At 40.3% G+C, this 26,682-nt stretch overlaps 4 protein-coding genes across 6 annotated transcripts in view; 3 read left to right on the forward strand and 1 right to left on the reverse strand.

Moving 5' to 3' along the window:
• si:ch73-105b23.6 (fibrillin-2) overlaps positions 1-6,926 on the forward strand; it is a 32,036-nt gene extending 25,110 nt beyond the window's left edge. For both annotated transcript variants that reach the window (XM_017463152.3, XM_017463154.3), the window contains 5 exons: positions 2,069-2,136; positions 2,396-2,573; positions 2,783-2,908; positions 3,140-3,308; positions 5,750-6,926. In XM_017463152.3, coding sequence (XP_017318641.1) covers positions 2,069-2,136; positions 2,396-2,573; positions 2,783-2,908; positions 3,140-3,308; positions 5,750-5,966 — 758 coding nt within the window. In that variant the 3' untranslated portion in view covers positions 5,967-6,926. The remainder of the gene's footprint in view (positions 1-2,068; positions 2,137-2,395; positions 2,574-2,782; positions 2,909-3,139; positions 3,309-5,749) is intronic.
• A 3,582-nt stretch (positions 6,927-10,508) lies between these two features.
• Positions 10,509-15,464, forward strand: calm2a (calmodulin 2a (phosphorylase kinase, delta)). Its single transcript, XM_017463930.3, has 6 exons — positions 10,509-10,637; positions 11,602-11,632; positions 13,447-13,590; positions 13,732-13,838; positions 13,951-14,086; positions 14,379-15,464. The coding sequence occupies exons 1-6, from the start codon at positions 10,635-10,637 to the stop codon at positions 14,405-14,407; spliced, it is 450 nt and encodes a 149-aa protein (XP_017319419.1). The 5' UTR covers positions 10,509-10,634; the 3' UTR covers positions 14,408-15,464.
• Positions 15,465-17,402: 1,938 nt separating this feature from the next.
• On the forward strand, positions 17,403-23,783 carry stpg4 (sperm-tail PG-rich repeat containing 4). 2 transcript variants are annotated; one of them, XM_017463923.3, is made up of 6 exons: positions 17,403-17,493; positions 17,638-17,709; positions 18,171-18,425; positions 18,550-18,614; positions 18,845-18,910; positions 22,914-23,783. In XM_017463923.3, exons 1-6 carry the CDS (start codon positions 17,416-17,418, stop codon positions 23,053-23,055), a joined length of 678 nt encoding a protein of 225 aa, XP_017319412.2. In that variant the 5' UTR covers positions 17,403-17,415; the 3' UTR covers positions 23,056-23,783. The 2 variants fall into 2 exon arrangements, with proteins under 2 accessions (XP_017319412.2, XP_017319413.2); XM_017463924.3 differs by having other exon boundaries at positions 18,845-18,890.
• Positions 23,784-25,927: 2,144 nt separating this feature from the next.
• ttc7a (tetratricopeptide repeat domain 7A) overlaps positions 25,928-26,682 on the reverse strand; it is a 43,257-nt gene continuing 42,502 nt past the window's right edge. The window contains exon 20 of the mRNA XM_017463922.3: positions 25,928-26,587. Within this exon, the coding sequence (XP_017319411.2) occupies positions 26,369-26,587 (219 nt within the window). The 3' untranslated portion in view covers positions 25,928-26,368. The remainder of the gene's footprint in view (positions 26,588-26,682) is intronic.

Genomic DNA, 26,682 nt, shown 5'->3' on the forward strand with positions numbered 1-26,682 from the left:
AATTAATATGAAAAGTGGCCACCGATGGCCAATTTGAGCGAGACTACATCAGGTACTACTACCATTCAAGTTTCATGATGACAGCTTAATGGAAACCTTGTCAGATGCCTGCTAAATCTTGATTAGCCAATGGCAGCCATGTTTTTTCAGTAATTAGGGATCATGAGAAATCCACGTACAGATTAGCACAGAAATGCACCGTACCAAATTCCAGCTTGATCAGCCTTATCGTACATAAGAAACAACTATTTGGTCTTAAACTCCACCCTGTATGTCCACACCCCAGTCTTTGCACATGTCCTCAGACATCTTGTACTGAACTTGTATTTACAGTTCGGTTCAAATCCATATGACCAATCATGAATTTCAGATATTTCAGTAAACCAGCTCCATCTCCTAAGAATTGATTGACATGTGGTGGCACATTATATGTTTATAAATGTCAACATGTTTTTGATAATTATGGCATTTCACACTCTCCTGAGATGTTCTCTCATGTTCTATAGTTTCAGCAATCGCAACAAGCTTAAACAGAAATTTCTTTCCACACCTTATTTTTCAAGAGAGAGAATTTTGTGTGCAGTGTGTGTGCTCAAAATTGGCAGTAGCCAATTTTGAGTGAGACTGCATCAGTTATTAGGGTCACTGCCTGAACACCTACCATTCATTCTCATGTCGATAGCTCAAAGTTAACCTTGCTGCAAGCAAACGCCTGCTGAAATCTTGTTGGCTGATGGTAGCCATTATATTTAATTAATTATTTATCCAAAATCCACTAATCAATTAGCACATATATGCAGCACCAGTTTTAGCTGGATCAGACTTATAGTTCCTGAGAAACAGATATCTGACCTTAGCTCAACCCTCAAAGTATGACCACTCCCCAATCTTTGCATATGATCTCAGAATCTCAGGTCAGGAGTATATGCCAATATATGCAAATGCAGTATGTGGAACAATATGCAAATTTTGTGCGAATCCATGCAAGCACTCATGAGTTACAACTGTTTGAGGAAATACAGATAAAAAGGTGTCAGAACACACTGCATCACAGCTTGCTATGTGTGGGGCTGTGTAGCAGCAGACCGGTCAGAGTGCCCATGCTGACCCCTGTCCACTGGCAAAAGCACCTACAATAGGCATGTGAGCATCTGAACTGGACTATGGAGCAATGGAAGAAGGTGGCCTGGTCTGATGGATTACATTTTTTTTCTTACATCATGTGGATGCATGTGTATCGCTTGCCTGGAGAAGAGATGGCACCAGGACGCACTACAGGAAGAAGGCAAGCCGGTGGAGGCAGTGTGATGCTCTGGGTAATGTTCTGATGGGAAACCTTGGGTCCCGGCATTCATGTGGATGTCACATTGACATGTATCACCTACCTAAACATTGTTGCAGACCAAGTACACCCCTTCATGGCAACAGTATTCCCTAATGGCAGTGGCCTCTTTCAGAAGGATAATGTGCCCTGCCATGACATGCACATGAAAAAAAAGTTCAAGGTGTTGACCTCCAAATTCCCAGATCACAATCCGATCTAGCATCTGTGAGATGTGCTGGACAAACAATTCTGATCCATGGAGGCCCCACCTCACATCTTATAGGACTTAAAGGATCTGCTGCTAAAGTCTTGGTGCCAGAGCCACAGCACACCTTTAGAAGTCTTGTGGAGTCCATGCCTCGATGAGTCAGAGCTGTTATGAGGGCACAAGAGGGACCTACACAATATTAGACAGGTGTTTTAATGTTATGGCTGATTGGTATATACTTCAAGAACCGACACCTGTGCTTTCCTTAAAAGCCACTCACCACCACTGAGATATAAGAAAGACATCCAGGTACCTGGAATTATTTTAAACCCCTTCAATTCAAATGACCAGTCAATTACAGTTATGATTATAAATAAATTAAAAATGTAATTACTATAAGAACTGAAATAGTAGTTGATAATGATACCTGCCATTGTGATGTCAATTAAAAAACACTAATACTGCCAGACTTCCAAGAAGCAGCTATACTGTGCTATTTTTTAAAATATAATATTAAGGTTGCCTCTTGTTTTCAGGGTGGAATATGTTTAATGTCTCTGTCACCTGGAGCAGTCAAAAGGCTGAACAACAGCAACAGAAACAGGTGAGAGCAGACCTGAGGGGTGGAGTACAGCCTGAATTGTGATCCGAGTCTCAGTTGTTTCTATGCCTTAGGAGGTTTCTCTGGACTGAAAGTCAGAATGGACTTTCTATTCACTCTGTCTAGTTTCATGTTTTCAAAGCCTAATTAATCCCACTGTAACTTGGATTGATTTCAGAAAAACATTATATCTCATTATCAAGGCAACAGCATCTGGAATGCATCATAAAACTAATGACTGTAATAATTCATTCTTCTACAGCTGGAGCAAATCCTTTCTATGGGTTTCCAGAACAAATTTTACAGCGCCAAAATATTCCTACCTAACTCAGGGAATGAGCACAGAATCAATGTGTCCAGTGACACTCCTCATTGGTACATCATGGATTACCTGAACCGAGTCGGTCACTACTACGGCATCACATCAGTCTATGTAGGAGGTGAAAGAGTTTTTTAAAAAATATGTAAAATGGCTTACAGGCTAGTTTTATGATTCCAGCCCTCGTAAAATTAAACATGATGCTTAATTTAGTTGAGGACAGTAAACATGACATAAGACATGCACTATATAAACACGTCTGTTCACTCCCATTATTACTAGATTTTCGTGTTTTGTTGTTTATGTAACATAATTCTGCTGTTTTCTCAGACCTAGATGAGTGCCACACCAATGAGAGTGTATGTACACATCCAGCTGTGTGTTACAACACTTATGGAGGCTACAGATGTGTGTGTAATGGCACTGACATTAAAGAGGCACAGTCTTGCATTTTAGGTAAGATTGTTATTGAAAGTCGTTTCCTATCATAGAGTATGCGATTAGCTATTATTTTTAAAAAGTACTTATTGTAGGAGCTATTATTTTACAAAAGTGCAAAGTTGTTGTTTGTAGCTATAATAATGTCTTAAACAAGAAATAGTATTGCTGTTTTTGCCAAGAAAAAAAAATCAGGCCCTATTTATGAAGCCAAAAGAGTAATAGTGAATACTTGTTTCTTTGTCTCAGACTGGGATGTTCATAATAAACCAAGTGTGATAGATGCTACAACTCGGGACGATAATAAGCCCCATATTCTTGGTTTGGTCCTGGGCATCGTTATCGCCCTCCTCCTCCTGCTGCTGCTGGCTGCTCTGGCCTTCTTCTGCTGCTGTCACAGGAAAACTGTCACTGGAGAGTGAGTGTGACATACACACAGCACACTGCACTTCATGATCAGCTAATCACACACACAAATACACACAGAGTACCATAATTGTAAATTTACCTGGTGTTACTAATGAAATGTGCAATATTAATTAATCATCAAGAAGTGAGACTACCGCTACAAAAGCAGAATATTTAGCAGTTTGGCTTTCTGATGTGTGTCTACATCATTCCAAGAAGAAAGGACATCAGCCATGATCTCAGAGAAGCAATTGTTGCTGCTCATAAATCTGGGAAGGGTTATAAGGTCATCTCCAAACAATTTGAAACATCACATTCTACAGTGAGAAGTATTGTTTACAAATGAATGCAATGAATCTGATGTCATCAATTTCCCCTCTTTTCTCAGCTTCAAAAAGGCTTACTGTTCTCCCATAGACAGCTATCTGGTGTTCATGATAGTTTATCCTATTTAACAACAAATGCAGTCTTTACAGGCAAAACCCAAGAGTAGACATGCAGAGCTATTAAATGTTTAAACAATCAATCTAACAATCCTGGGCAACAAGAAACACCTGTCGGTCACATGTTACAATATTGTTATATGGTCACTTGTATAATGGGTGAGTTCAAACAAAAGACGGCATGTTCTAAGTTGTTTAACACATCTAGATGTAAATATCATGAGATGAAAGCTGAAATTCTGATTTATTGTCTCATATTCATCTTTTGATCTCAAACCCAGATATCTTCAGTGTATAACACAAACAAATGAATTGGCCTCGCCATTCTAGTATTTACAGAGGGTATAACTGTTTGTAGTAAACTGTCCTAAAACACAGCAGAAACCTCTGGGGTTAGGGGTTTGAATCCCACCTCCTCCCTCTGTGCATGGAGTTTGCATGTTCTCCCCGTGCTCCAGGTACACTGAGATTATTGCCCCATGCCAAAGACATGTGTTGGAGGTAGATTAGTGATTGTGCCCTATCCAGGGTGTCCCCCCACCTTGTGACCTGAGTTCCCTGGGACAGGCTCCAGGCTCCCCGGTGGCCCTGTGTATGATGAGTGGTATGGAAGATGGATGGATGGATGGATGGATGAATGGATGTTGACCTGCTCCTCACTTGTAATATCTTGAATGTGTATAATATGTTCACCTGAAATATCCAGTAGATGGTAATATTAATCTGTTACTTACTCAGCAAGATGCCTGGAATAAACAGAGTAGAGCAGAACAGCCATTCCTACTGCCACAAGCAGTACATGTGAGAGCTTTCAACTGATTTTTTATTTTTTATTAAAGCATCCATCAAGCCTCCTTTTTGATGTCTGAAGATTCAACTTCACTGAAAATAAGCTTAAAATTTTTACAGCATTAGTCCTGTTGTGAAGTATTTTTTTTAAATCCATATTAAGACTCATCATGTTTTAGTAGTCTTTCTTAAAGCTGTGATTAAGGGTTCAATGAGAAAGGAATGAAAAATCAATGTAAAATATAAAGGCTGTTCAAGCATCCTGGACTGGAACCATGCCGTCAAGTATGGCTTAGGGCTGTTATTGGACAGTGATTGCATTTCAGTGTGGCACACCTGGGACGCACTGGTGAAAGTGAAATGCAATGCAACAGGAAATTACCGTATATTCAATTTTGTATATGAAGTCAGCATTATTAATTGTTAAGAAAAAAACAAGATATTGCTAATTGTTTTTCGCTGAAGAGATAAATTGATGTAAGAGCAATCCAGTTACGCTGGCACGTTGTCTTCATGTCACAAATGCAAATGTGTTGTATGTCAGGTTTTCCACCATTGTGCTTGCTTTTCTATCTGCCATGGAATATTCTCCATACATACGAACTGATATGTAACTATAATAACTATATAAGATAGTATATCACTGTCCATTTGGCACAGTGATATACTGTACACACCTACATATACTGTATTTTCCCCTGCAGAGTTAATCCATTGTACATGTTTTTAATATGTACTCTGATAATTGCTTGCAATTTCGGGACACTTTAATGAACATCAAATTAGTTTTAGTGTTGAATGCGCCACTACTGGCCATATGGAACATTGAATAGGTGTGTGTGTGTGTGTGTGTGTGTGTGTGTATACATACATTATATTATTGTGTATATTATTATGTATATATTTATACATACACACATTGCAGATAGAAAATCAAGCACCATGGGGGAAAACCTGAAACACATTTGCTTTTCATTTGTGACATGAGGACAACTCGCCACATTGAAAAGCAAAAGCTTAAATGGATTGCTCTTACATCAGTTTATCTCTTCATGTATATATATGTGTGTGTGTGTGTGTGTGTGTGTGTGTGTGTGTGTGTGTGTATATATATATATATATATATATATATATATATATATATATATATATATATATATATATATATGTGCAGGGTTTTAAATCCTCTTTCTTCCTCTTTCTGTTTTTCCCTGTTAAGAATTCCTCACTTACTGCCAGAATATGTACAGGAGCGTTTCAGCTCTCATTTCAACTACAGCAATCCTGCCCTGCACTATAAGAGCCACTGCAGCCCACGTATCCTTGACAACATCACACCCAGAAACAAATCTCACAATCCAGTTTGTCCTATTTCTGCCACCTGCACTCATGACTGCACCTGTATGTATGTAGAGGAAGAGAAGATAAATATATAAAAGGAAATATCTATAAAATATTAATGACTGCTATTTTATTTTTATTTTTATTTTTTTTAAAAACTGTGCATTTCACATGTAAAATCAAATGTAAAATAGATTAATTACACATTCAGGCATGTATTGATGTACTGAATGTTTATAGCTGCATAAAATATCTATATATATGCAATGTTTGTCCATTGACCCTATATAGAATACATTTAAATATATACTCATTATACTCATTTCATTTCATTTCATTTCATTCTTGCAGTTATTGCAATGTTGCAATGTTTTAATTAAATTCTAATTTCTATTTATTCTGTTGGAAGCATACAGTAAATGCAATTATCATAGACAGTCATTTCAACACGTTTATTTGTTTATTTGGTGTAATTGTGAAAGGGCATTTGCTGATACAGTTAATAATCATGAATGTTATATAAATAAATACATATTTTTGTAGAACATTTCATAAGTTCCTAAAAAAAAAAAAAAGTAAGTATTTTTAAGTAAAATTCAGCTATAAATCTGTATAATCCCTCTTTTCAGAGATATTTTCAGATATTTTCATTGACAGAGGAAGGAATTTGTGCTTATGTGTGAACAGTGTAAATCAACGGAGTTTATGTAAGTTTCACAAAGTAACGATGGACATGCCTCAGTTTCTAGAACTGGAATTGCTTTTTACTTTATATTGAAAGTTGGATGAAATATTAAAAAGTAGAAGCTCCAAAGAGAAATCTGTCTTGCACTGTGTATTTTAAACATTTATTGGAGAAATTCACTTAGCTGCTTAGGCTTCCATTATAAGTAAATTTGTAATGTTCTTTTCTCAGTACACAGAAACGTTCAAATTCTTTTCTGACAATCACACATACACAACAGATGCAGTAGGTGGCGATAAGGTTGAAAAATGCTAAAGAGTTCCTTTAAAGATGATTCAATCACGTTGAGCGCAGTTCCCAAATCTGAGCACAGTGTGGCAGCATGCAGCAGTGTTGTGGAAAGGAGCAGTCAATCTCCTGATACCTGCAACCTCTGCAGCTCTTGGTCTGTTTATGCAGCATGGCTGCACTGAGAGTGTGTTTGCATGTGTGGAAGCATATGTGTGCTTGTGTGGGAGCGTGTGTGTGTGTGGATGGGTGCGTGTGTGTTCTTCCCTGCAAGATTAGATCATCAATGGTTTGCAGTCCTGCACTGCACAGAAAGTCCCACACAGGGAGAGGGGGTCAAGGGCAGGACACTGCATGTGCTTACACACATTCCTTCCTTTATACACACGCACACACACATGAATCCCCCCAGGTCCCGCAGACATCTCTCTTTTGGTTTTTAAATGAAAGACCAGTACTAAGCTCAACCAGTTTGAAGAGCTGTAATAGTACTGAACAGCTTGCTATGTTTACTAGCATGCTATTGGACTTCGCACACTTCAGGCTATCGTTATAGAGCTGTAAAGCCATAAATTTGCTAAGGTCCTGAACAAAGCTCTTTCATGTCACAGAAGATTATCACCTGCATACATCATCTCTGGAAACCTTTGGCCAAATTTTGGTGCTCTATCTGCCGCCTTGTATCTGACATCAGATACTTATTGCACCGTACTGAACTATTCTGAATGTTAGCCAATGTGGAGAATATTTAGAGAAATAGACACATTTTGTTGGAATATGCATATGGTTTACATACACCTGCTGTTACTAGTTGAAAATTACATAGAAAATGCCATTTAGGAGCTTAAACGCAGCTATGTCCACTTACAAACAACGGCAAAGTATTGTAGCACAGGCTCACTGCTCATTGGGAGGCCTCATATATTAAAGATGGCGTGACCTCTGCTTACACTTATGAATCCGAACCTCAGGCATTGACTCCAGCGTCATTTAAGAGCAGCCGCACCTACAAAAGGGGGAAAGGGCATTTAAGAGGCCATACTAAGGTGACCGTGATTAGAGGAACCAGCTTAGAGCTGCTCTCTATCCCAATTCTCAATGCTCCCTCGTATGAGGACACATCAGCAGCATCCTCTGCAGAATGGGGTCACATGCACACTTGAAGGCAGGAATCTGCAATGTCTGACCCTGCCTATCTCCTGGGCTTGCCCTAACCTGAACATTGTCTGCTCTGTCTTCTGTACTGTTCTAACGCAAATACAGACTTGTTTCCCGTTGCAGTGGCACATTCAGACATGCTTTCCAAGAGACTAGAGCCTAGCAGAGAACAGAGAAATACATTTGGAGAGCTGAAGAGAGTGAGTCACTTCAGGAACAGAATGTATTTAGAACAGCATAGACATGAACATTTGCCTTCACACTCAAACCCATATACAGTATATTAATCTCCGTGTTTCATCCATGACTATACAAGGATAAGCAGATCATACAGTAGAGCTTAATGTATGTGTACTGCATAAACAGTCATGCTAGCACATGTTACATAAACTGGGATGAAATGCTGCAATTCTTTACACATCACTAGCCCTTTCATGACCATCTCAGACAGCCTATAAAAAGCACACAACTCAACAGAGACCTGCAAATCCTTGTTCTTTAAGTGCATATAGGCATAGAAATAGGGACATGTGTATCAAAACACAAAGGGATGTGTACCGTACTCAGAAACAAGTCACTTCAGATCACAGAACTTGGATTCAGGGTTGTATATCCTGGAAATGTATACCAGGAAGGCAATGTTCTAGAAACATCTGACTAATGATCATGATCAATCAGGAAAAAGTCCCCATGGTGCAAAGGGTCCAAAGGACAAAATCCATTACTACTACAATGTAGCTGGTGGATCCAAAAAAGCATTCATGAACTGATTAATCAACAGGTCCAAGTTAATACGTAATACAAACTATTCAGTTTGCATGAAGACCGTTGTAGATGTTAACACATCACACTGAGATGTCAAACAGTATCTTTTCCATAACTGCATTAACATATAACAAGAATCTAATGACTTTTACACTTTGTGACGAACATAAAGAGGTTTCTATGATATTTCATCCTTGCATTTCATAATAATATCCATGACCATATTTGAGTGACTGATCTCCACTCTGTGGAAGATGAAGATTAGCGAATACCAACCTCGCCCTTATGCGTTTATTTCCTATAATCTAATGATAAAACCCCTAGTTTTAGCAGTAGGAAGTTAGAGCTTCTTTTGAACATGGGTGCGGTGTGAGGTGTAAATGTTGTGCTTCCTGTCTCCGTGAGAAGGAGACTCTGTGGAGAGAGCTTCAGTATCTTAACTGAATAAATGCACCTGTGATCATTTTTACCTGTGAATTATGTGAGCACTGTGATTACACGACTATGGCATGCAATGCACCAGAAACTTTGCTGTTGTCATTTATGCGGGTGTATGAGAATATTGTTTAAATAAAGTGTAAACAGAGCTTAAGCCTGAACTATACGGGGACTGAATGCCTCCTTAGTGTTTACTCTCTCACCTGTTTGGACACTGAGTTCTGTACAGAGACAGGTGGCCGGTGGGTACGAGAGAGAAATCTGTGCACTGAAGCATGGAGGTTCACAGCAGCAGATAATGCTGACTCCTCAGAGCACAGTAAGCCCACAGGCCTGCTGCTGCTAGTCCACAGACCACATCTGACACATCACACATCCACACACTCATGTCATGAATGCTTCCGCAATGCCACATAAAATGCTTGCTGGGAATTACCCTAAACCTTGTTTTAGTTTGTTTTGGAAGATCAGATTCACATACAGCTTCAAACACTTCATCTCTTTGCTGACATCTGCTCTAGTCCCAGCCCCCACCCCATCACTGACTGCATGGGCAGAGAGCAGCATCCCGCAGGCCAGCATTGCCAAATGCAGGAAATTAAAAACTAATTGCACTACACAAACACTGCTTGATTCATTTATTCCAGTACTATAAAGCATTCATCATTTTATGAGCACCCAAAAGTGCAGTTTTAGAGATTATGCTATGGATATGCATGGATAGCCTCAAGTGTGCAGTCATAATTAATGCTCAGGCATTTAAGACCTCATAATAATTCATCAGATATCTCTTGTAATTGGTTATTCCTTGGGCATTCTTGCAAAATGTTTGACTAAACATGGGAAATATAAACAGTTTCACATCCTGTGTGTACAGCAGCTTATTTCAACGAGTGGTTTCCCGGACATATGCTGTGAACTGTCCCGCCACGTCCATGTAGCTTGTGTGCTGTGGCTGGGGTGCTTCATGCAGCCTATAGACTGACTCTGCATGCACCACCGAAGCTCCGCGCGAGTGACGCATTGCAGGTACGAGCGCACCAATCAGGAGCGTCCTTTGCTCACTACAACGTGCTATGCTGCGCCCGACGCATCACTCAATAGCAGAATGTATAACTCCGCCGGGAGCTAGTTCCCACTCTAAACGCACACCTGTGCTTCCTTTTTTCGCACACGTTTATCTCTAAGATTACGCGAAATCACCTGGAATTCAAGCTGAACCTTATTGCATCGTTAAATTCCAAAAACGTGAGCGTTTGCGCCCATCCTTTGTGGTCCAGAAGGAAGTGTGCTGGCGGACGCAGCGAGAACTGGGAGGAGTTTAAAAGCGACCATTAAAGGCGCGCCAGGCACTCTTCTATTGCATCCTGTTTGTTTGCCAGCTGCGAACCCCTTGGACTTGTGGAACTACATTTCATTAAACAGCGCGATGGTAAGTTATAATGGCGTTTCCCTAATGCTACAATATTGTTTCGTGTAAAATGATATAATTCTCATATTGTCTTTCAGAAACAATATATATATTCCCCCTTCTTATTTGGTCATTTCATTTAGAATAACTGCTACATGTTGCGCGCGCGCGCAAAATAAAATAAAATAAAATAAATATAAATCCTTAGTTCTGTTTCCACGGTGCTAATGTTGTACAAGTAGACGGTTTGACCTTTTTTGTAAGGCAATTGTATATTGTTCTAGACAAGCATGCTTGTTTTTTAATTTCATTTTAACCTGCAGCATTGAGCAGACTGCGCTTCCCTCACCTGCACGGGTTATTAAAATCTGGGTGTATAATGTGTATATGTAATAGCCTATTAATTGTATTGTGCAGTGTAACGGATTTACAAAATGGCATCCGTAATGATCGCGGTTATAATTTTCTGGCCACTGACGCATTGCTGTGCAGTCTTGCTTGCTTTTATTGTAGCGCATGGGCGGTCATACAGCTTTTTAAGCGTGCAGAATAATTATGTGAACTGGTTTTGGATGTCTGTTTGGTTTGGATGTTTGCATCCTGCAGGCATTTCTAGTAGTGAATAAAGCCCTCCTGACCGGAGGAGTGTTACTGCGCCACTGGCTGCAGCAGACTGCGCTGTTTTCCGGCGCGGTTCCAGTTAACGAGCGCGTCACGTCCAGGACTCGATCCCTAACTCCTCTGTTATTCTCAACGTCTCGGATATGTCGTTTACTAGCGCGAAATATTAACTAACTGCCTTCCACAGCGTGGGTAGTACACCCTATACTTAATAGGGATCCTTTTTTTAAATTATTATTGTTATTATTATTATTATTATTATTATTATTATTATTATATAATTGAGCCCCTTGGAAAGGTTGGGATTTTAATCTAAAGCGGGTTTAACCATATTGTTACTTCTCTCTCTTTTTCCCCTCTTCAGGCCGACCAGCTGACAGAGGAGCAGATTGCCGGTAAGCGTTTTGCCGTTGCGCACGTGGCCGCTGCTGTGGATCTCCGTGCTTTTCCTCTCTTTCTGTCCTCCACCCCTCCCTCTCTCTCTCCCTCTCTGTGTTGGATTTATGCTTTTCCCTTTTATGGCAGTGCCTTAAATGAATGGATGAGCTGCAACTGCTGCAGTGATGACGGCGCCCTGTAAACACTCTGAGAAAGGAGTCTCTTCCTGTACTTTTATCTTTTTATTTATTTTTTTGTATTTAGTGTTTTTAATATCGAGCACACATTGGACTGTAGGAGAGCAGGTCGAAGAACGGCTAGGGTGTGTCCGCTTATAGTGTCTTCTCTGGAAATGGCTACTCCTATTTCGTTTGAACGAGATGATTTCGTTTTTCTTGCAGCGCTCATCTCGCCGAGTAATATTTGGACTGTTAGAGTAGCAGCGTACCAAGTCTGAACTTTTTCTTGTTCAAATGCAAGTCGTCAAGGCACTTGGTGTTGTATGTTTATTTTTTTTGTAAGTGGCATGCCAGGCATTTTTGGCCCTAAATTGGCTGTATGAGAGATATGCCTTCGCCCAAAATATTAACTTGGAATACTCGGTCGTCTGTGTCTGTGCTATACGTTGTGGCCTTTTAAGGCTTCGTCTTATCAGGTCCATCGTTCAAGCAGCTAATTGGGAATGAAGGATGGTCATGGTGGAAAATCTACACCAAAAAAAAAAACATCATTTGGGTCGCAGTGGTCTGTCTCCATAGTGACTGTGAAGTCAAGGTGGGTTGCCTGTTGGGACATGGCCACAAATGTTGGTGCGTGACCCAGGAGATGTTGTGAGGTCACAGCTGTGTTTCCATGTTGCTTAGTAAGGTAAAAAAAAAAAAGTGGGTGGGGAGGAGAATCGTGGACCTGTGAGGTCACAAAACAATATCCTGTCAGTTCAGTGAAATTAGGTTCTGGATTTATATGGTCCAAGGTTCAATGACTTGTCTCCATAGGAACAGAGTGAGGTCACCCTGACCATTGAACTAGGGTTGGTGCTGTACAGAAGAATGAGGTGATCTTTTGGTTATGACTTATTGTGAAGATTCTCTGAAACGGTGGAGTTGCGGTTCAGCACTCAGACCTGCGCCGAGTTGTTGAAGCCAGCCTTGTTGCTGTATGTTCATCTTAGGTGGGGGACTGCCTTCTCATGATGGGGAAATCCAATAAGTAACATTTAGTTACACAATTGGCTCAGCAGTAATGGTTGCTTGTTGCATAACACCAATTTTTGCAGTGATGTTTCATTGCTATGAGGCAGAGTTGCAAGTGTTGGATTTTGTTCCCCACCCTCCACCGTAGGCATGCACTAGTGTGTGACTAATGCATGTTGAAACTGGAGGTGGAGGTTATGGTTATCGTAGTGCTGAGATGCTGCCTTAAGCCACAGTTTGTTGTGGCTCATGCTGTGACTTCAGCTCCATCAGCTGTCTCCACTCCTGCTACTCCTTGCTGTACATGTCTGTCGTCTGTGTACTGTCTGACTCCTTCAACCTGTCCAAGTATTCTCTTAGATTAATGACAAGAATTATAAACTAAGCTGCTGATTGGAGTACTGGTGCACTCAGTGTGTTGTTGCATTTGGATGAGAACTATAGTGTTTGGCACGTTTTACCACTGTTAAAGTACTCTTTAATGGAATGTGTTGATTTTGCTCTGGCCAGTTTTAGTTACTTGTCAGGTGCAAGTATGCTGACAAACCTTTCCTAATGAGCTGGGCTTACCTCTTGTGTTTTGTATGTATTTGAGAGTTTAGACTTGTTTTTTTTTTCTGTCCTTTTCCTGTCTGCAGAGTTCAAAGAGGCATTTTCACTCTTTGACAAGGATGGAGATGGCACCATTACGACCAAAGAGTTGGGTACTGTCATGCGCTCTCTTGGCCAGAACCCAACAGAGGCTGAGCTGCAGGACATGATTAATGAAGTAGATGCTGATGGTAAATATATAAAATTTTTATTTATTTATTTTTAAACACATACACTAACACACACACACACACACACATGTCCCCTTTGGTCTTTTTGGTCATCTTGAACCAAAATCGCTTGGTGGTTTTTATAACTGCTCCTCTTCATAGGAAATGGGACGATAGACTTCCCTGAGTTCCTGACCATGATGGCAAGGAAGATGAAGGACACAGACAGCGAGGAGGAGATCAGAGAAGCATTCCGTGTCTTCGATAAGGTAAAGGGTTTTTTTTTGTTTTGTTTTTTTAAAACCCTGGAAGCAAAACGAGTGAGCAGTACTGGTTAATCACCTGAGAGCCCTCTGTGACCCAGAATTCTCTCTGTTCTAGGACGGGAACGGATACATCAGTGCTGCTGAGCTGCGTCATGTGATGACAAACCTGGGAGAGAAGTTAACTGATGAGGAGGTCGATGAGATGATCAGAGAAGCAGACATTGATGGAGACGGGCAGGTGAACTACGAAGGTGAGTCTAACTTCACACCTGTGGTGAGTCATGGACAAGAAGCTTTCTGTAGAACACTGTTGCTGATTCACTTAGATGCACAATGTGTACATATAATCTGGCAGTGCGTGTTCTGTAGAGATTAATAACTTGTGTGTGTGTATATATGTATATATATATATATATATATATATATATATATATATATATATATATATATATATATATATATATATATATATATATATATAATATAATATAATATAATATAATAAAAAAAATTTTTTTTTTCTTTCTTTCTTTCTGTCTCCAGAGTTTGTACAGATGATGACGGCAAAGTGAAAGCCCTGTACAGATCCTCTCTCTCTTTCTCTCCTATAAATAATTTGCCTTTTTTTCGTTTAATTTATCTGTAAAACGTTAAGTCCCCCCTCTTCCTCCCGGCTGTCCAAAGGAACTGCATGTAAACTGCATAGGATCTAACTCCTCATGTCCCTTTCTTTTGCTGTCATCGTGTTTTTTGGAGTGACGGTGCGGTTACACGATCAGGTGCTTGTTGCGGCGATTCGGGGGCGGTGGCGCGCAAAACCCTGCACGTCACATCTGTCTGCCCCCCACCCGATGCGTAGCAAGAGCAGAGACCTGTCAGCTGGCTTGCCATTCGGCAACAACGTTGATGGGGCAACAATGTAGAGGAGTAACTCTGCATGGACTATGGACAAAGTATATAATATATATGAAATTTATCAGCATTGCACTACTGCAAAATGGAAAAAAAATATATATTAAAAAAAAAAAAAAAAAAAAAAACACGGGTGTATCTTCTAGATACTCGTACATAAACTCTTTTTGTATCTGCTGTTCTGTACCAGAGAACTTGTTTGAATCTTATGATGCTTTTTAATGGTTTATTCACTTTCACTTTTGTTTTCTTTCTTTTTTATTTTTTTTTATTTTTATTTTTTAACAGCTTAACATCATTGTCATGCCTCAAATAATCCATTCCAAGTTGTATATTTTTGTTTTCCAATAAAATTTACAACCCAGAATTGAAAGGTTTCCTTGTTTGTAGAGCATCCTTAAGCCCTTGAGAACTCGAAGCTCTTCAGTATGTTGGCCGTTATGCATCCCTGAACTGATTATTATTTTACTTTTAGGGTTTTTTTTTTTTTTTTTTTTTTTTTCCCTGTTTGTTTTGTTTTTAAGTAGTAGTTTCAATCCACTTACATCAACCAGAATGTTTACAATTATTGTAGTAATTGTTAATTTGTAAATCATCATACAATGTATCTCTGAGTCAACTGGTCAAATTACTATGTGTAATCACAGGATAGGATTGAGGGTACGGCCTCCTTGTCAAAGCAAAATAAACGTTCATTAAAGTACTCTTAAAAGACAACCCTGGTACACGTCATCCTTTTTGTGTTTTGCTCCTTTTGTTTTGACAGCACCAAAAGGTGGATGTAAGTTGTGGAAACCCTTGGATTATTATCCAATTCAATCAGGTGGAATTTTTCAGTTACAGCAGAAATTCATTTGACCGAGACACCTTTCAACATTTTCTCCTTCTGCACCACATAGAACATTTATAATTAAATGGAAATGGATATTTACACATATGTGCTCTTGAAGTATCTAAGCTGATGAAGGCTGATAAAACTCAATGAATTTATATTAAGGGGATATTCTTTGCCCAAACAACTACAACTTCTTCACTTGTAGTGGAAACTACAGAGGATCTAAAATGGGAACAATGCCACAAGGGCACTAAAACAGCATGCGCTTTGGGGCCCTTAGCTGTTTGTGTGTGTTAATGTTCATTGCTACAAGAAAAAAGGTGACTACAGTGTAGGGCAATAAGAGCTCACTGTAGCTACTTGGTCACAAGTGTTACATGTAGCTTAGCAACAGAGTAGAACATTCTGCCTCAAACTCCCAGAGAAGCTAGTGGAAGAGAGATGATGCAAGGAGCACAGTGCATCCTCATGGGTCTAGTGCACTAAATTAACACACACATTGATTACTGCATTATGTTACATGTTGCTACAAGAACACATATGGTTTAAAAGTTTTCTAATCAATATTAACCAAGAGAAATATGAATTGAATCAATAGAACAATAGTATGTATACTAATATGTCTACTAAACATATTGTGACAAAACATTATATTGTGGTATAATCTGTTAAAAATAAAAGAATTCCGGCGTTATAGATTTTGCTCTGTTATGGGATTGTACCTAATTAACAAAGTCGATAGGGATTGGCTTGTGTTTCAGATTACATTACACATCTACAACGCCCTCCACTAATATTGGCACCCTCGGTAAATATGAGCAATAAATGTCTTTGTTAAATATAGGTGTGCAACAATTATTAGAACCCTTTTAGTCAATACTTTGTGCTTCCTCCCTTTGCCAAGATAACAGCTCTGAGTCTTCTCTTATAATGCCTGATGAGGTTAGAGAATACATGGGAAGGGATCTGAGACCATTCCTCCGTACAGAATCTCTCTAGATCCTTTAAATTTCGAAGTCCATGCTGGTGGACTCTCCTCTTCAGTTCACCACACAGGTTTTCTATGGGTTTCAAGTCAAGGGACTGGGATGGTCATTTTGTTGTCAGTAAACCATTTTTTTGTTGATTTTGATGTATGTTTTGGATCATTGTCCTCTTGCAAGATCCAACCCCGGCCCATTTTAAGCTTTCTGGCAGAGCCAATCAGGTTTTCATTTAATATCTGTTGATAATATCAAAAGATCAAAAGGTTAAACAATACAGACACATTTGACAGCCTTCATATTTATCAAGTGTGCCAATATTAGTGGAGGACACTGTATATGTGATGACATCCATCCATCTATCAATTTTCTATACCACTTATCATTACTGGGTCACGGGGAGCCTATCCAGGGAGCATGGGGCACAAGGCGGGGTACACCCTGGACAGGGTGACAATCCATTGTAGGGCACAATCACATACACACTCACACACCCATTCATACACTACTGACACTTTGGACATGCCAATCAGCCTACCATGCATGTCTTTGGACTGGGGGAGGAAACCAGAGTACCCAGAGGAAACCCCCGCAGCACGGGGAGAACATGCAAACTCCGCACACATAGGGCCATGGTGGGAATCGAACCCCCGACCCTGGAGGTGTGAGGTGGATGTACATTAGAACATGGTTCCAAAAATTGTCCATGCACATGCTCATCCAGTGGCTTTATTAATAGTTAAACACCTGCTGACTATTTTCCGTACCTATGCAACGGTTACGGGTGAAAGGAAGGTGTCTCTTTCGTGCCATGACAAAGATCCCCAGTGTTGCGGAAAGAGCTGGAGCCATGACAGGAAAAAGGCACAGCAAGGTTACAAAAATGATAAGAGACATCCCTCATCACAGCAATAAAGGAGCACAGACGGTAGGTTTCATGTTCAACAGCTTTGGTGTGGGTAGGCTTATTATTATGTTACAGGGCAAGCTTTGAAAGGCTTTGGTACGGTTGTAAACAAAAATCCTTTGACTGAGATGCATAGTGTCTGGCGGTTCTGACATGTTTCTTCAGAGTCATGAGAAAGAACTGACTGATGAGAGAAATCTGACTGACCGAAGTGGTTGGTGGAAGGACACAGTTAAGGTAGGTCATATCTTGTACTCCTGCAATGTACTAGTCCCATTGAATGAAGTGACAAGGTTTAATTCAGAGCCATCTTACTATGCAACAGGGCTACCCAATAAATTGTTTATTAATTGATATTGGTGTTTGTGATACTTAAATTGCATAACGTATGTAAATGCACTATTTACAAATAACTAAATCACTTATGTTTAGGGCAACCTAAAAAATACCAGATAATGTTTGTTCTCAATCAAACCATTCTGCGTGCTCCAATATATTTTCTGAAAATAATGCTGTAGGCATGTCACATCAAGTGTTCAAGAGTGTAGAATTACAATATTGTGGACTAATTTGTTTATATCAGCTGCAATATGTCCCTCAGCCATCAGTTATCAGTGTCAGATTTTTCTTTCAGCCTAGAGTTTCATATGCATGTATGCAATAATGCTTTTTTGTCACACTCCATCCTTATTTTCCAGAACACGCCATTCCCTGGCAGTTACCACATTCGTGATTTCATAGAGGAGGCAAGCCTCAGTCCTGTGAGAATGACCTATGGATTTATGGACTCAGGCCGCAACAGCCGGATTGTGTGTATGCGGAGCGGGACCATGCTCCTGCCAGGAGCTTACAGCTTCACTGACTGTACTCAAGAAGCTCTCCGACGTCGAGCATCCTACTCCTTTAAGAGCTGCCCAAGACCCGACAACTACACCCTGGGCATCCGGGACAAAGTGGGTTACAGTTAAGCAGTATACAGTATTTTCTTCATGGGTTAATAATATTACTACATAGTCGTATACATTGTTGTTCGCATTAAAATAAACACTGTTTAGGATGTGATCGTGTGTTTTCCAGGACATAGACCTCTCTCCATGCCATTATAATGTGACTGAGAAGCTTGTCCCCAAATTACCTTGCAAGTACGGAGGTGTTTTTGAACTCCTGCACGTTTGTCATTTTATACTACACCCTGTAAAAGTGAGATGGCATTTCCTCTACTTTAGACCTAGCTTCCTCCTTAATCCTGGATAGTTTAAGGATTTTGCTTATTTCTTCACCATCCAAATTTGCTTTCAACCTTTCATTCCTACCACCTCTTACCTTACTGTACCACATTCTCCAACATGTATCTCCTTTTCTCTTGTTACAGGCATGCTATGTTCCGATCAGCCACGCAACGCCTTGTCTTCCTTCCTGTAAGTCACTATGAGAACAGGTGTGTTTATTCAAGAGTGGCAATATATATAGGATATACTTTTGCTTCGTTTTTTTTTTCCTGAATGATAAGTCTCACAATGTGTGGTGCTACACTATGCTGATTGCAACATGCCGACTGTATATGTGAGGCAGACTGGCAGCTGTTGTAATGCTGACAGATGAGTGAGAGATAAGTGAAAGTCACCTATTGGGTGTCATCAGGGTGGATGTTAGGGCTTTGTTTGGTTTCAACAGGGTATCATCTCATGGAAGACATGCGGCCTGTCAAAGGTTAAGCAGCAAAGCTTTTTTAAAAAAATAAATAAATTTTAGAATGATGAGAGCTCAGTATACAGCTATATTTCTTTAATGTTGTCTGTAGACATAACAGTGTCTCAGATGCTTCAATAGAAGCATACGAACATGTTTTAAAAAATTTTGCATAGTTGCTGAAACTGAAATGGTTAGGTCATAATCCTAATCAAGGACCACCAAGTAACACTTTGGTGTTATTACCATATTAGCATATTACATATTACCAGCAGTGACAGCTGGTCAGGATATTGAATGGGAGAGCTCAAACTAATTTTCAGTAACTCTGCATTACAATTATATAATGATTAGGGTTGTGCAACATCATATAGATATATGTCATATAGGCATGAAACTACTTTACGACCAAAAAAAACAAGAAGATCTATCTCAAACCCTTTCATCGACCTCACTTGGTGCATAGGTTTTAAAGACCATTGGCGGTGCTGTGGATTTGGTTCCATCCAAAGTAAAAACAAAAACAAAAATATCTATCTATCTATGTATCTATGTATCTATGTATCTATCTATCTAGTTAGTTAGTTATCTCTCTATATATCTATTTATCTTGGGGGGAAGGGGGGGTATGGGGTGGGTTGGCGTTTAGCCTCTCTAGCCCATTTATTTCAGCTGGCCATGATTACCAGTGTCAGTGTTTGTTGTGTATTCCTAATGATCGACACAATTCTAATGTTGACAGATGAAAATGTACCAAATTTGTTCGAACTGGAACTTATTTTTGCCAAGTGAAAGAAGGTGGAGCTTGTTCCCCAGATTTAATTTACCACATACAAGCCAGGCATTGTTATTGCAAATAGTTGTAACCACAGTATTCAGCTCTGACTCAACAGCATCTCAGCCTGTATAACTTCAGACTTTTGACCAGCACAAATCAGCCTTTCAGCTTGAAGCCTGAATTCAGTGAAAGAGCTGCTTTCTTCAGCAGTGAAGTCCAGCTGTGACATTGACACCACAAAAATAGCTTACTGGAAGCTTCCTGTGCTGTGGGCAAACAGAGCGCGCAGGGTGATGCTCCTCCTGGCCACACTGCCTCTCTTTAATGAAATGAAAGGTCAGTGGCTCAGCAGATATTTATGCTATGAAGCAGCTATCTGCAGTGGGCTGGCAGAATGCAGGGCAGCATAGGGCCAATGCCGCAGAGAGCAATTCAGTGCACTACTCATTAGGACGGCAGGCAGTGTCCCTTTTAAAAAGCCCTTGGGAAATACAGCTGCATTAACACCTCAGACACACTTCAGCTCTGCACACGCCACAGCTCAGGCTGGGTGGATCATGTTGAGGCTGCTGGTGGAGTCAAGTGGCACTTAATGATAGTAGGCAGCTTTTTCAGAGCCAAGGATTGTGGGTCAGGGCTGTGGGAACTGGTTGTGAGCGTCTTCCTCTCAGCTTTGGAAACAAGAGTATCCTGGGTGAATAGCAATAGAGCTGCTAAGTTGGCACTTGTTGTTTGGTCACATCTGACCATTGTTCAAATATTATTAGGAAGTTTCAGGAACAATTATAAATTTTCTCTCAGTCTGATTTTTATTATGATTTGTATTGTATAAATACACACACACACACACACACACACACACACACACACACACACACACACACACACACACACATATATATATATATATATATATATATATATATATATATATATATATATATATAGAGATAGATAGATAGATAGATAGATAGAGAAAGAGGGACCAGCTCCTGGCCATTATACTGTGAATCCCAACCCAGCTAAGGCCATTACCTCCTGCTTCAGATCTACAGTACCACGCCTTCACAGCATACGCTCTGTAAGTACTCCATCATCAGAAGCTGTATTTATTTATTATTATTATTACCCCATTTTCTCCCAGCTTGGTCATTTGACAGTGCTCACCCATTTCCTCACTCTCCCCTATCATACAACAGGGAGGGTGCATGCTAACAGCCACTTCATCTTTTTTACCTGCTGTTCATGTTGTGTCATATGGCAGCTGAACACACTCAGAGGAAAATCTGCCATGTTCCATATACCGTGCTCTGAAAAAGTATTTTCCCCATACTGATTTCTCCTGTTTTTGTGTATATATCATACTAAATTGTTTCAGAAATGAAAACAAAATCTAAGATAAAACAAAAGTTATCCGATACCCACTTGGCTGTTGCTGTGAAAATGTATTTGCCCCGTAGTTACTAATTCCCCATATCTATGAAGCTGCATTCGTAATGGGGCTCAGCTGGACTAGACACAACCAGGCCTGATTACTGCAAACTCTGTTCAAGCAAATCAACACTTAAATAGAACTTTTTCATCTGCATGAAGTTGGTTAAAGGTCTTACCCAGTAACACACTGTGCCAAACTTGAAAGAAATTCCAGAAATGATGAGGAAGGAGGTGATTGAAATACATCAGTCTGGGAAGAGTTACAAAGCTATTTCAAAGGCTCTGGGACTCCAAAGAACCACAGTGAGAGCCCATTATCTCCAAATGGATAAACTCAGCGCAGTAATGAACCTTCCCAGAAGTGGTTGGCCTTCCAAAATTCCTCCAAGAGAACAGCAATGACTCATCCAGGAAGTCACAAAAGAGCCAAGGACAACATCAAAGGAACTACAGGCCTCTCTTGCATCAATAAAGATCACTGTTCATGACTCCACTATCAGAAAGACACTGGGCAAAAATGGCATCCATGGAAGAGTGGCGAGGTGAAAATCACTGCTAACCCAGAAAAACATTAAGGCTCGTCTGAATTTTGCCAAAACACACCTTGATGATCCTCAAATCTTTTGGGAGAACGTTCTGTGGACTGATGAGTTGAAAGTGGAACTGTTTGGAAGACAGGGGTCCCGTTACATCTGGCGTAAACCAACACAGAATTCCACAAAAAGAACATCATACCTACGGTCAAGCATGGTGGTGGAAGTGTGTTGGTGTGGGGATGCTTTGCTGCTTCAGGATCTGGGGAACTTAAAATAATTGAAGGAAACATAAATTCTGCTCTCTACCAGAAAATCCTGAAAATGAACAACTGGATTATGCAGCAAGACAATGATCCAAAGCATAGGAGTAAGTCCTAGTCCTAGAAGTACAGTAAGTGAAAGACTAGTTATCGGGAAGTATTAAAATTTTAAGTTTAAGGGGCAATTAGTTTTTCACATTGGTGATAGGTGTTGGCTAACTTTTTTTGCTTAAAAAAACTATTGTGTGTTTACACAGGTTGCCTTGGTTGTATGTTGTATTTCGTTTGAAGATCTAAAACTATTTAGTATGACATACAAAATCAGAAGAAATCAGGATAGGGCAAATACCTTTTTGCAACACTGTACATGAGCTCACAGACTCGAACAATTAACTAGTGTTGCTCTGAGTGACAGTGGAGAGAGTAACACCATCCCTCCAGAGCAGGGCCAGTTTTATTCTCTTTCACTCCCAGCCATGGGTGGCTCCTGACAACAAGGCAAATGTTATTTTTCTATGATTCCATCAGAAGCTGTAAAATTCATTTTTCTCTGCATAATACATGCTATTAGCTATGCCATTGCTTTCCCTCGTAAAACCGCAAAACTGACTCTCAAATAGTCATTACAACAATCGTTACAAATCAATGTCACAGTAACACAATAATGCTAGATTTCTAAATGATCCTACATTTAAACATTTATATTCACTTCTGTACACTTTCTTTTATTTGGGCTTTCTACAGAGGACTCCTGGACCAGGCACATATGAGCCCTCGCGCCAGATCAGTCCTTGCTTTGCCACCGAGGACAACGTGGACGCCATCCATGGCCATTTCTACCATAATGTGTTTTAATGCTGTACACTCACCTGTCCATCAAAAATGAATTCACGTGTAATATGTAATTGATGCACGTCTTTATGTTCTGTTGACATTAAAGAACCAGACAAGCTCTGTTCCTTATTTGCCTGTTTTCCTCACGTGTTTTTCATTACACAAAAAAATGAAAATGACAGCTATCTTAGACAAGCTAATTGCTGCATTAATTCAGTGGATCATTATACCAGTAACTGGTAATGTAGTATTTTGCTTGCATACAGGAAAAAATGTAGCTCATTATCTACCTTTTCCACTCTCTCTACTCCATGTCCAGCTGCTGTGCCTCACAGCTATCTCAGTTATGCAGCGCACTGAATGCAGGCTAGCTATCCATATAATACCCAAGCTTTTGTGATGACTCTCATGCTCACATAGCTCATTGATTTGGAACAAAGGGGTCAGTGTCACACAATAAAACAGCTGTTTTGAGCACTTGTCATAACACACAATGCCGAACTGAGCCACCCAAACCATTCCACTGCTACGCGTTACACACTGGGAGTGTGAATGCAGAATGTTTATGATGCTGGATAACTTTTTAATTATAGTTGTCTTTTTTGTTGTTAAAATGGTACCTTTTTATTATTATTATTATTATTATTTTTTAGGTATTCACCTATTAGGAGTGGGTTTAGGTATGAAATTGAGGTATGCCTATTTTTACCCTCCATATGTCTCCTGAGCATGTTCCACCATCCCTACATCTGCAGGACCAAATGTGTCATTTCATTCTTATGTTTTCCTAAATTTAGAATATGTGGCAGTGAAACTCTACTCCTTGTTTGTGGGACATCTCAAGGGCTTGTGGCAGGTTATTTTGACCGGGCTCATATTCAGAGCACCTTTAGAGCAAAACAATAGCAGTGTGTGGTCTCGGTTCATTTGACTCCGCCATTGACAGGTGCGTTAGTATTACAGCAAAGCCCTGTTAAATGACTCATGCAACTTTGAAGAGGCAAAGAGCTCAATGGACCTTATTGGAGAGTGTTCCTATTGTTTGCATTTGTGAAACATGATGCGGTTGTGGACAATTAGCTTGCTTCTCTCTGATCTAATGAGGGACCTGGAGCAGATTAACGATCTAATATTAAGGCATGGTTGTCGTACTATACAGTTTACAGAACGGCTTTTGAAATGACTGTTCACCAGATTATGAAAAAAAAGTTTGATTGGTGAGACTTCATTATACCATCATTTAGATAATAGGATATTAAGTGTCAGGTAATGGCAAGGGAGTCAAGTTTCTCTCTATAACAGAGTCGAGTTTCTTTCAGATTCTTTCTGTATGCTAAATGAATTCAGTATTTGCACATAAGGTTGTCTTTCCTCCCACACTATAGCACTGTTTGTCCTCATCCAAAAAAACCAAAAACAAACTCATCCGTTAAACAGTGGAACTGGTTGGTATCAGACATGCAACCCAGTCTGGACACCTGACCTGCTCAGAGTCCAGCCTCCCACTACAGCATGAGGAACCAGGAGCCACCCTGCTGTCTGGTGGTAACCAGAGGAGCGAACTGTACACATACACACACACACACACACACACACACACACACACACACAAAAAGACATGGCTAGGAGACCTGGCATATTAAGTAGCTATAGCATGTCTGGAAGAGCATGTACATGTGCTCACAAAGATGTACATTTGTTGTAAATATTTGTAAATTAATACAGAATATATGGTAGGTGTTTGTGGAAAAATGATTAGACATTCAACGAACAACAAAGCAGATCAATATGAAGACGTACACCTTTAGAAACCCAACGCTGTGTGGGTTTTGTGATTTTAAGTGATTGTGTGGGCTTTTGTGTTATTAAGTGATTAAGTAAGAACATCCTGTTTCTAACATCAAAAAGAATTCAGGCGAAAAACCCTCCCATCTCTCCTGCCCAATCATCTGTGTTGTCCTTCTCTCTGGGGAGAAGCTGTGTGAAGAGGGAAACGCGCAGGGATGTTGCAGTGATCTGCCAGCCTATCCTGCCTAATTATTCAGACAGTGAAGGCGATGAATGGTGCTGCCTAACCATCAGCTGATGTCAAAGTGGCAGGCCATGCAATTAATTTATCTGTCTCCTTTTACTAGCTGCTGTCACGATCGCCCCATGTGGCCCAATACATCACACTCCATGACCACGGCTGTTTTTCGACCATTCATCTCCCCTAACTAAGGGGAGAGGCAAGAGAGTGAGAAAGAGGTAAAGAAAGTGGGAGAAAATAGAATGTGTGAATGTACATGTAAACCAGAGAGAGAGAGAGAGAGAGAGAGAGAGAGAGAGAGAGAGAGAGAGAGAGAGAGAGAGAGAGAGAGAGAGAGAAAGAGAGAGAGAAGGCCTGCTTCAAGTGAACAACATGGACAGTGCACCAGAAGAAAATATACTGTAGTTTCTAAACAGGGGGTGAAAATCCTAACTGGTAGCATATAACAAAGACTGCATGACAGACCTATTGCCCTTCAGGCCCTTCTTTTGCTTTATACATCATGTTCAGTGTTTAAGAGGACAGAAACCATTCTGCTTTAAGAAACCCACTTACAGCTCTTACATAACAGAATTCCTTCATCTGCCACACATTCCTCTTTTTCGTTAACAGCCTGAGCATGTGCATCAAAGAAAAAAAGAGAAGCATTTTTTTTCCCTCTCCCTTTTTCTAAAATCCCTCAGTGCTGGAAGACCCATACACTTGAAACTCTCCCAGTCTCCCCAGTAACTCGAATAAGGGGCTGGCTGCTAGGCAACCATAGCAGCCTTGCAAAGTAAATGGGGATTACAGTTTACAGCAGCACTGGGAATATTACACAAGACAGCACCATGCTGCAGCACTTGAATTACAGTACACACACTGTCAGGGAACAAATTACACACACATACAGTGGTCTTAGAATCACTCTTTATAGAAAGGATTAACATCCACGTCTAAAATACAAACAATAAAGTGACCTAGTGATTGTCATATGCATGTTCGATATATATGATTTAGCAGGCTGTGTGTGTGTGTGATACAGTACTGTTATACAGTGCATCACGTCTTCTTTGGTATGGCAAGCTGTATGTCTGCTGGATTATTTCCATTTTGGAATTTGAAATGTGTGTGGACATGAGGAAAGAGCGCTTGTTGTACAACGTGCATTTGTTTGAAGTGTGATTACAAATTCTTGTATAATTTCTGATTAACATAGCTAAGATACTAAACCCTTAACCTGTTTACAGCACCTACAATCGGTACGTTTAAACAAGTGTTTTCTTATTACAAAACCAGAGACTGAAACTATTACATGAAATAGTGTATGTGTGAGAGACTTGCTGGGGATCTGCTCTCACAGCTCTCGGGGGATGATGGTGAAAGGCCTGATGGGACAGCTGGACTCCAGCTCCAGGGCCGTGAGGAAGCAGTCTGGGGCCTGAGCGCTGCCGTGGCTCTGCAGCGCCTCCCCTAGGCCACTCCATGCTTCATGGGCCAGACTGTGGGTCTGCACGGCTTCCCGTAACACCTTCTCTCCTAAACCCACCCGGCCCATACGCACCAACAACTTCCCCTAGACACAGAGAGGAGACTGGTATTTGAATCAGTGTGGGTTTATGCGTGTTTTTGTGTGTGTGTGTGTGGAGATGTGTTAAAATCAGCATGACC

Source organism: Ictalurus punctatus, chromosome 3 (assembly GCF_001660625.3).
Source record: "Ictalurus punctatus breed USDA103 chromosome 3, Coco_2.0, whole genome shotgun sequence".
Classification (NCBI taxonomy): domain Eukaryota; kingdom Metazoa; phylum Chordata; class Actinopteri; order Siluriformes; family Ictaluridae; genus Ictalurus; species Ictalurus punctatus.

Excerpts from the sequence above, each read along its gene's own strand:
- calm2a (XM_017463930.3), top strand. Across the intron at positions 11,633-13,446 it reads GACAGAGGAGCAGATTGCCG|AGTTCAAAGAGGCATTTTCA; the intron begins GTAAGCGTTTTG and ends TCCTGTCTGCAG. Across the intron at positions 13,839-13,950 it reads CATTCCGTGTCTTCGATAAG|GACGGGAACGGATACATCAG; the intron begins GTAAAGGGTTTT and ends TCTCTGTTCTAG.
- stpg4 (XM_017463923.3), top strand. The coding sequence starts at position 17,416 with ATGACAGGAAAAAGGCACAGCAAGGTTACAAAAATGATAAGAGACATC. Across the intron at positions 17,494-17,637 it reads GCAATAAAGGAGCACAGACG|AGTCATGAGAAAGAACTGAC; the intron begins GTAGGTTTCATG and ends ATGTTTCTTCAG. Across the intron at positions 18,911-22,913 it reads GTAAGTCACTATGAGAACAG|AGGACTCCTGGACCAGGCAC; the intron begins GTGTGTTTATTC and ends GGCTTTCTACAG.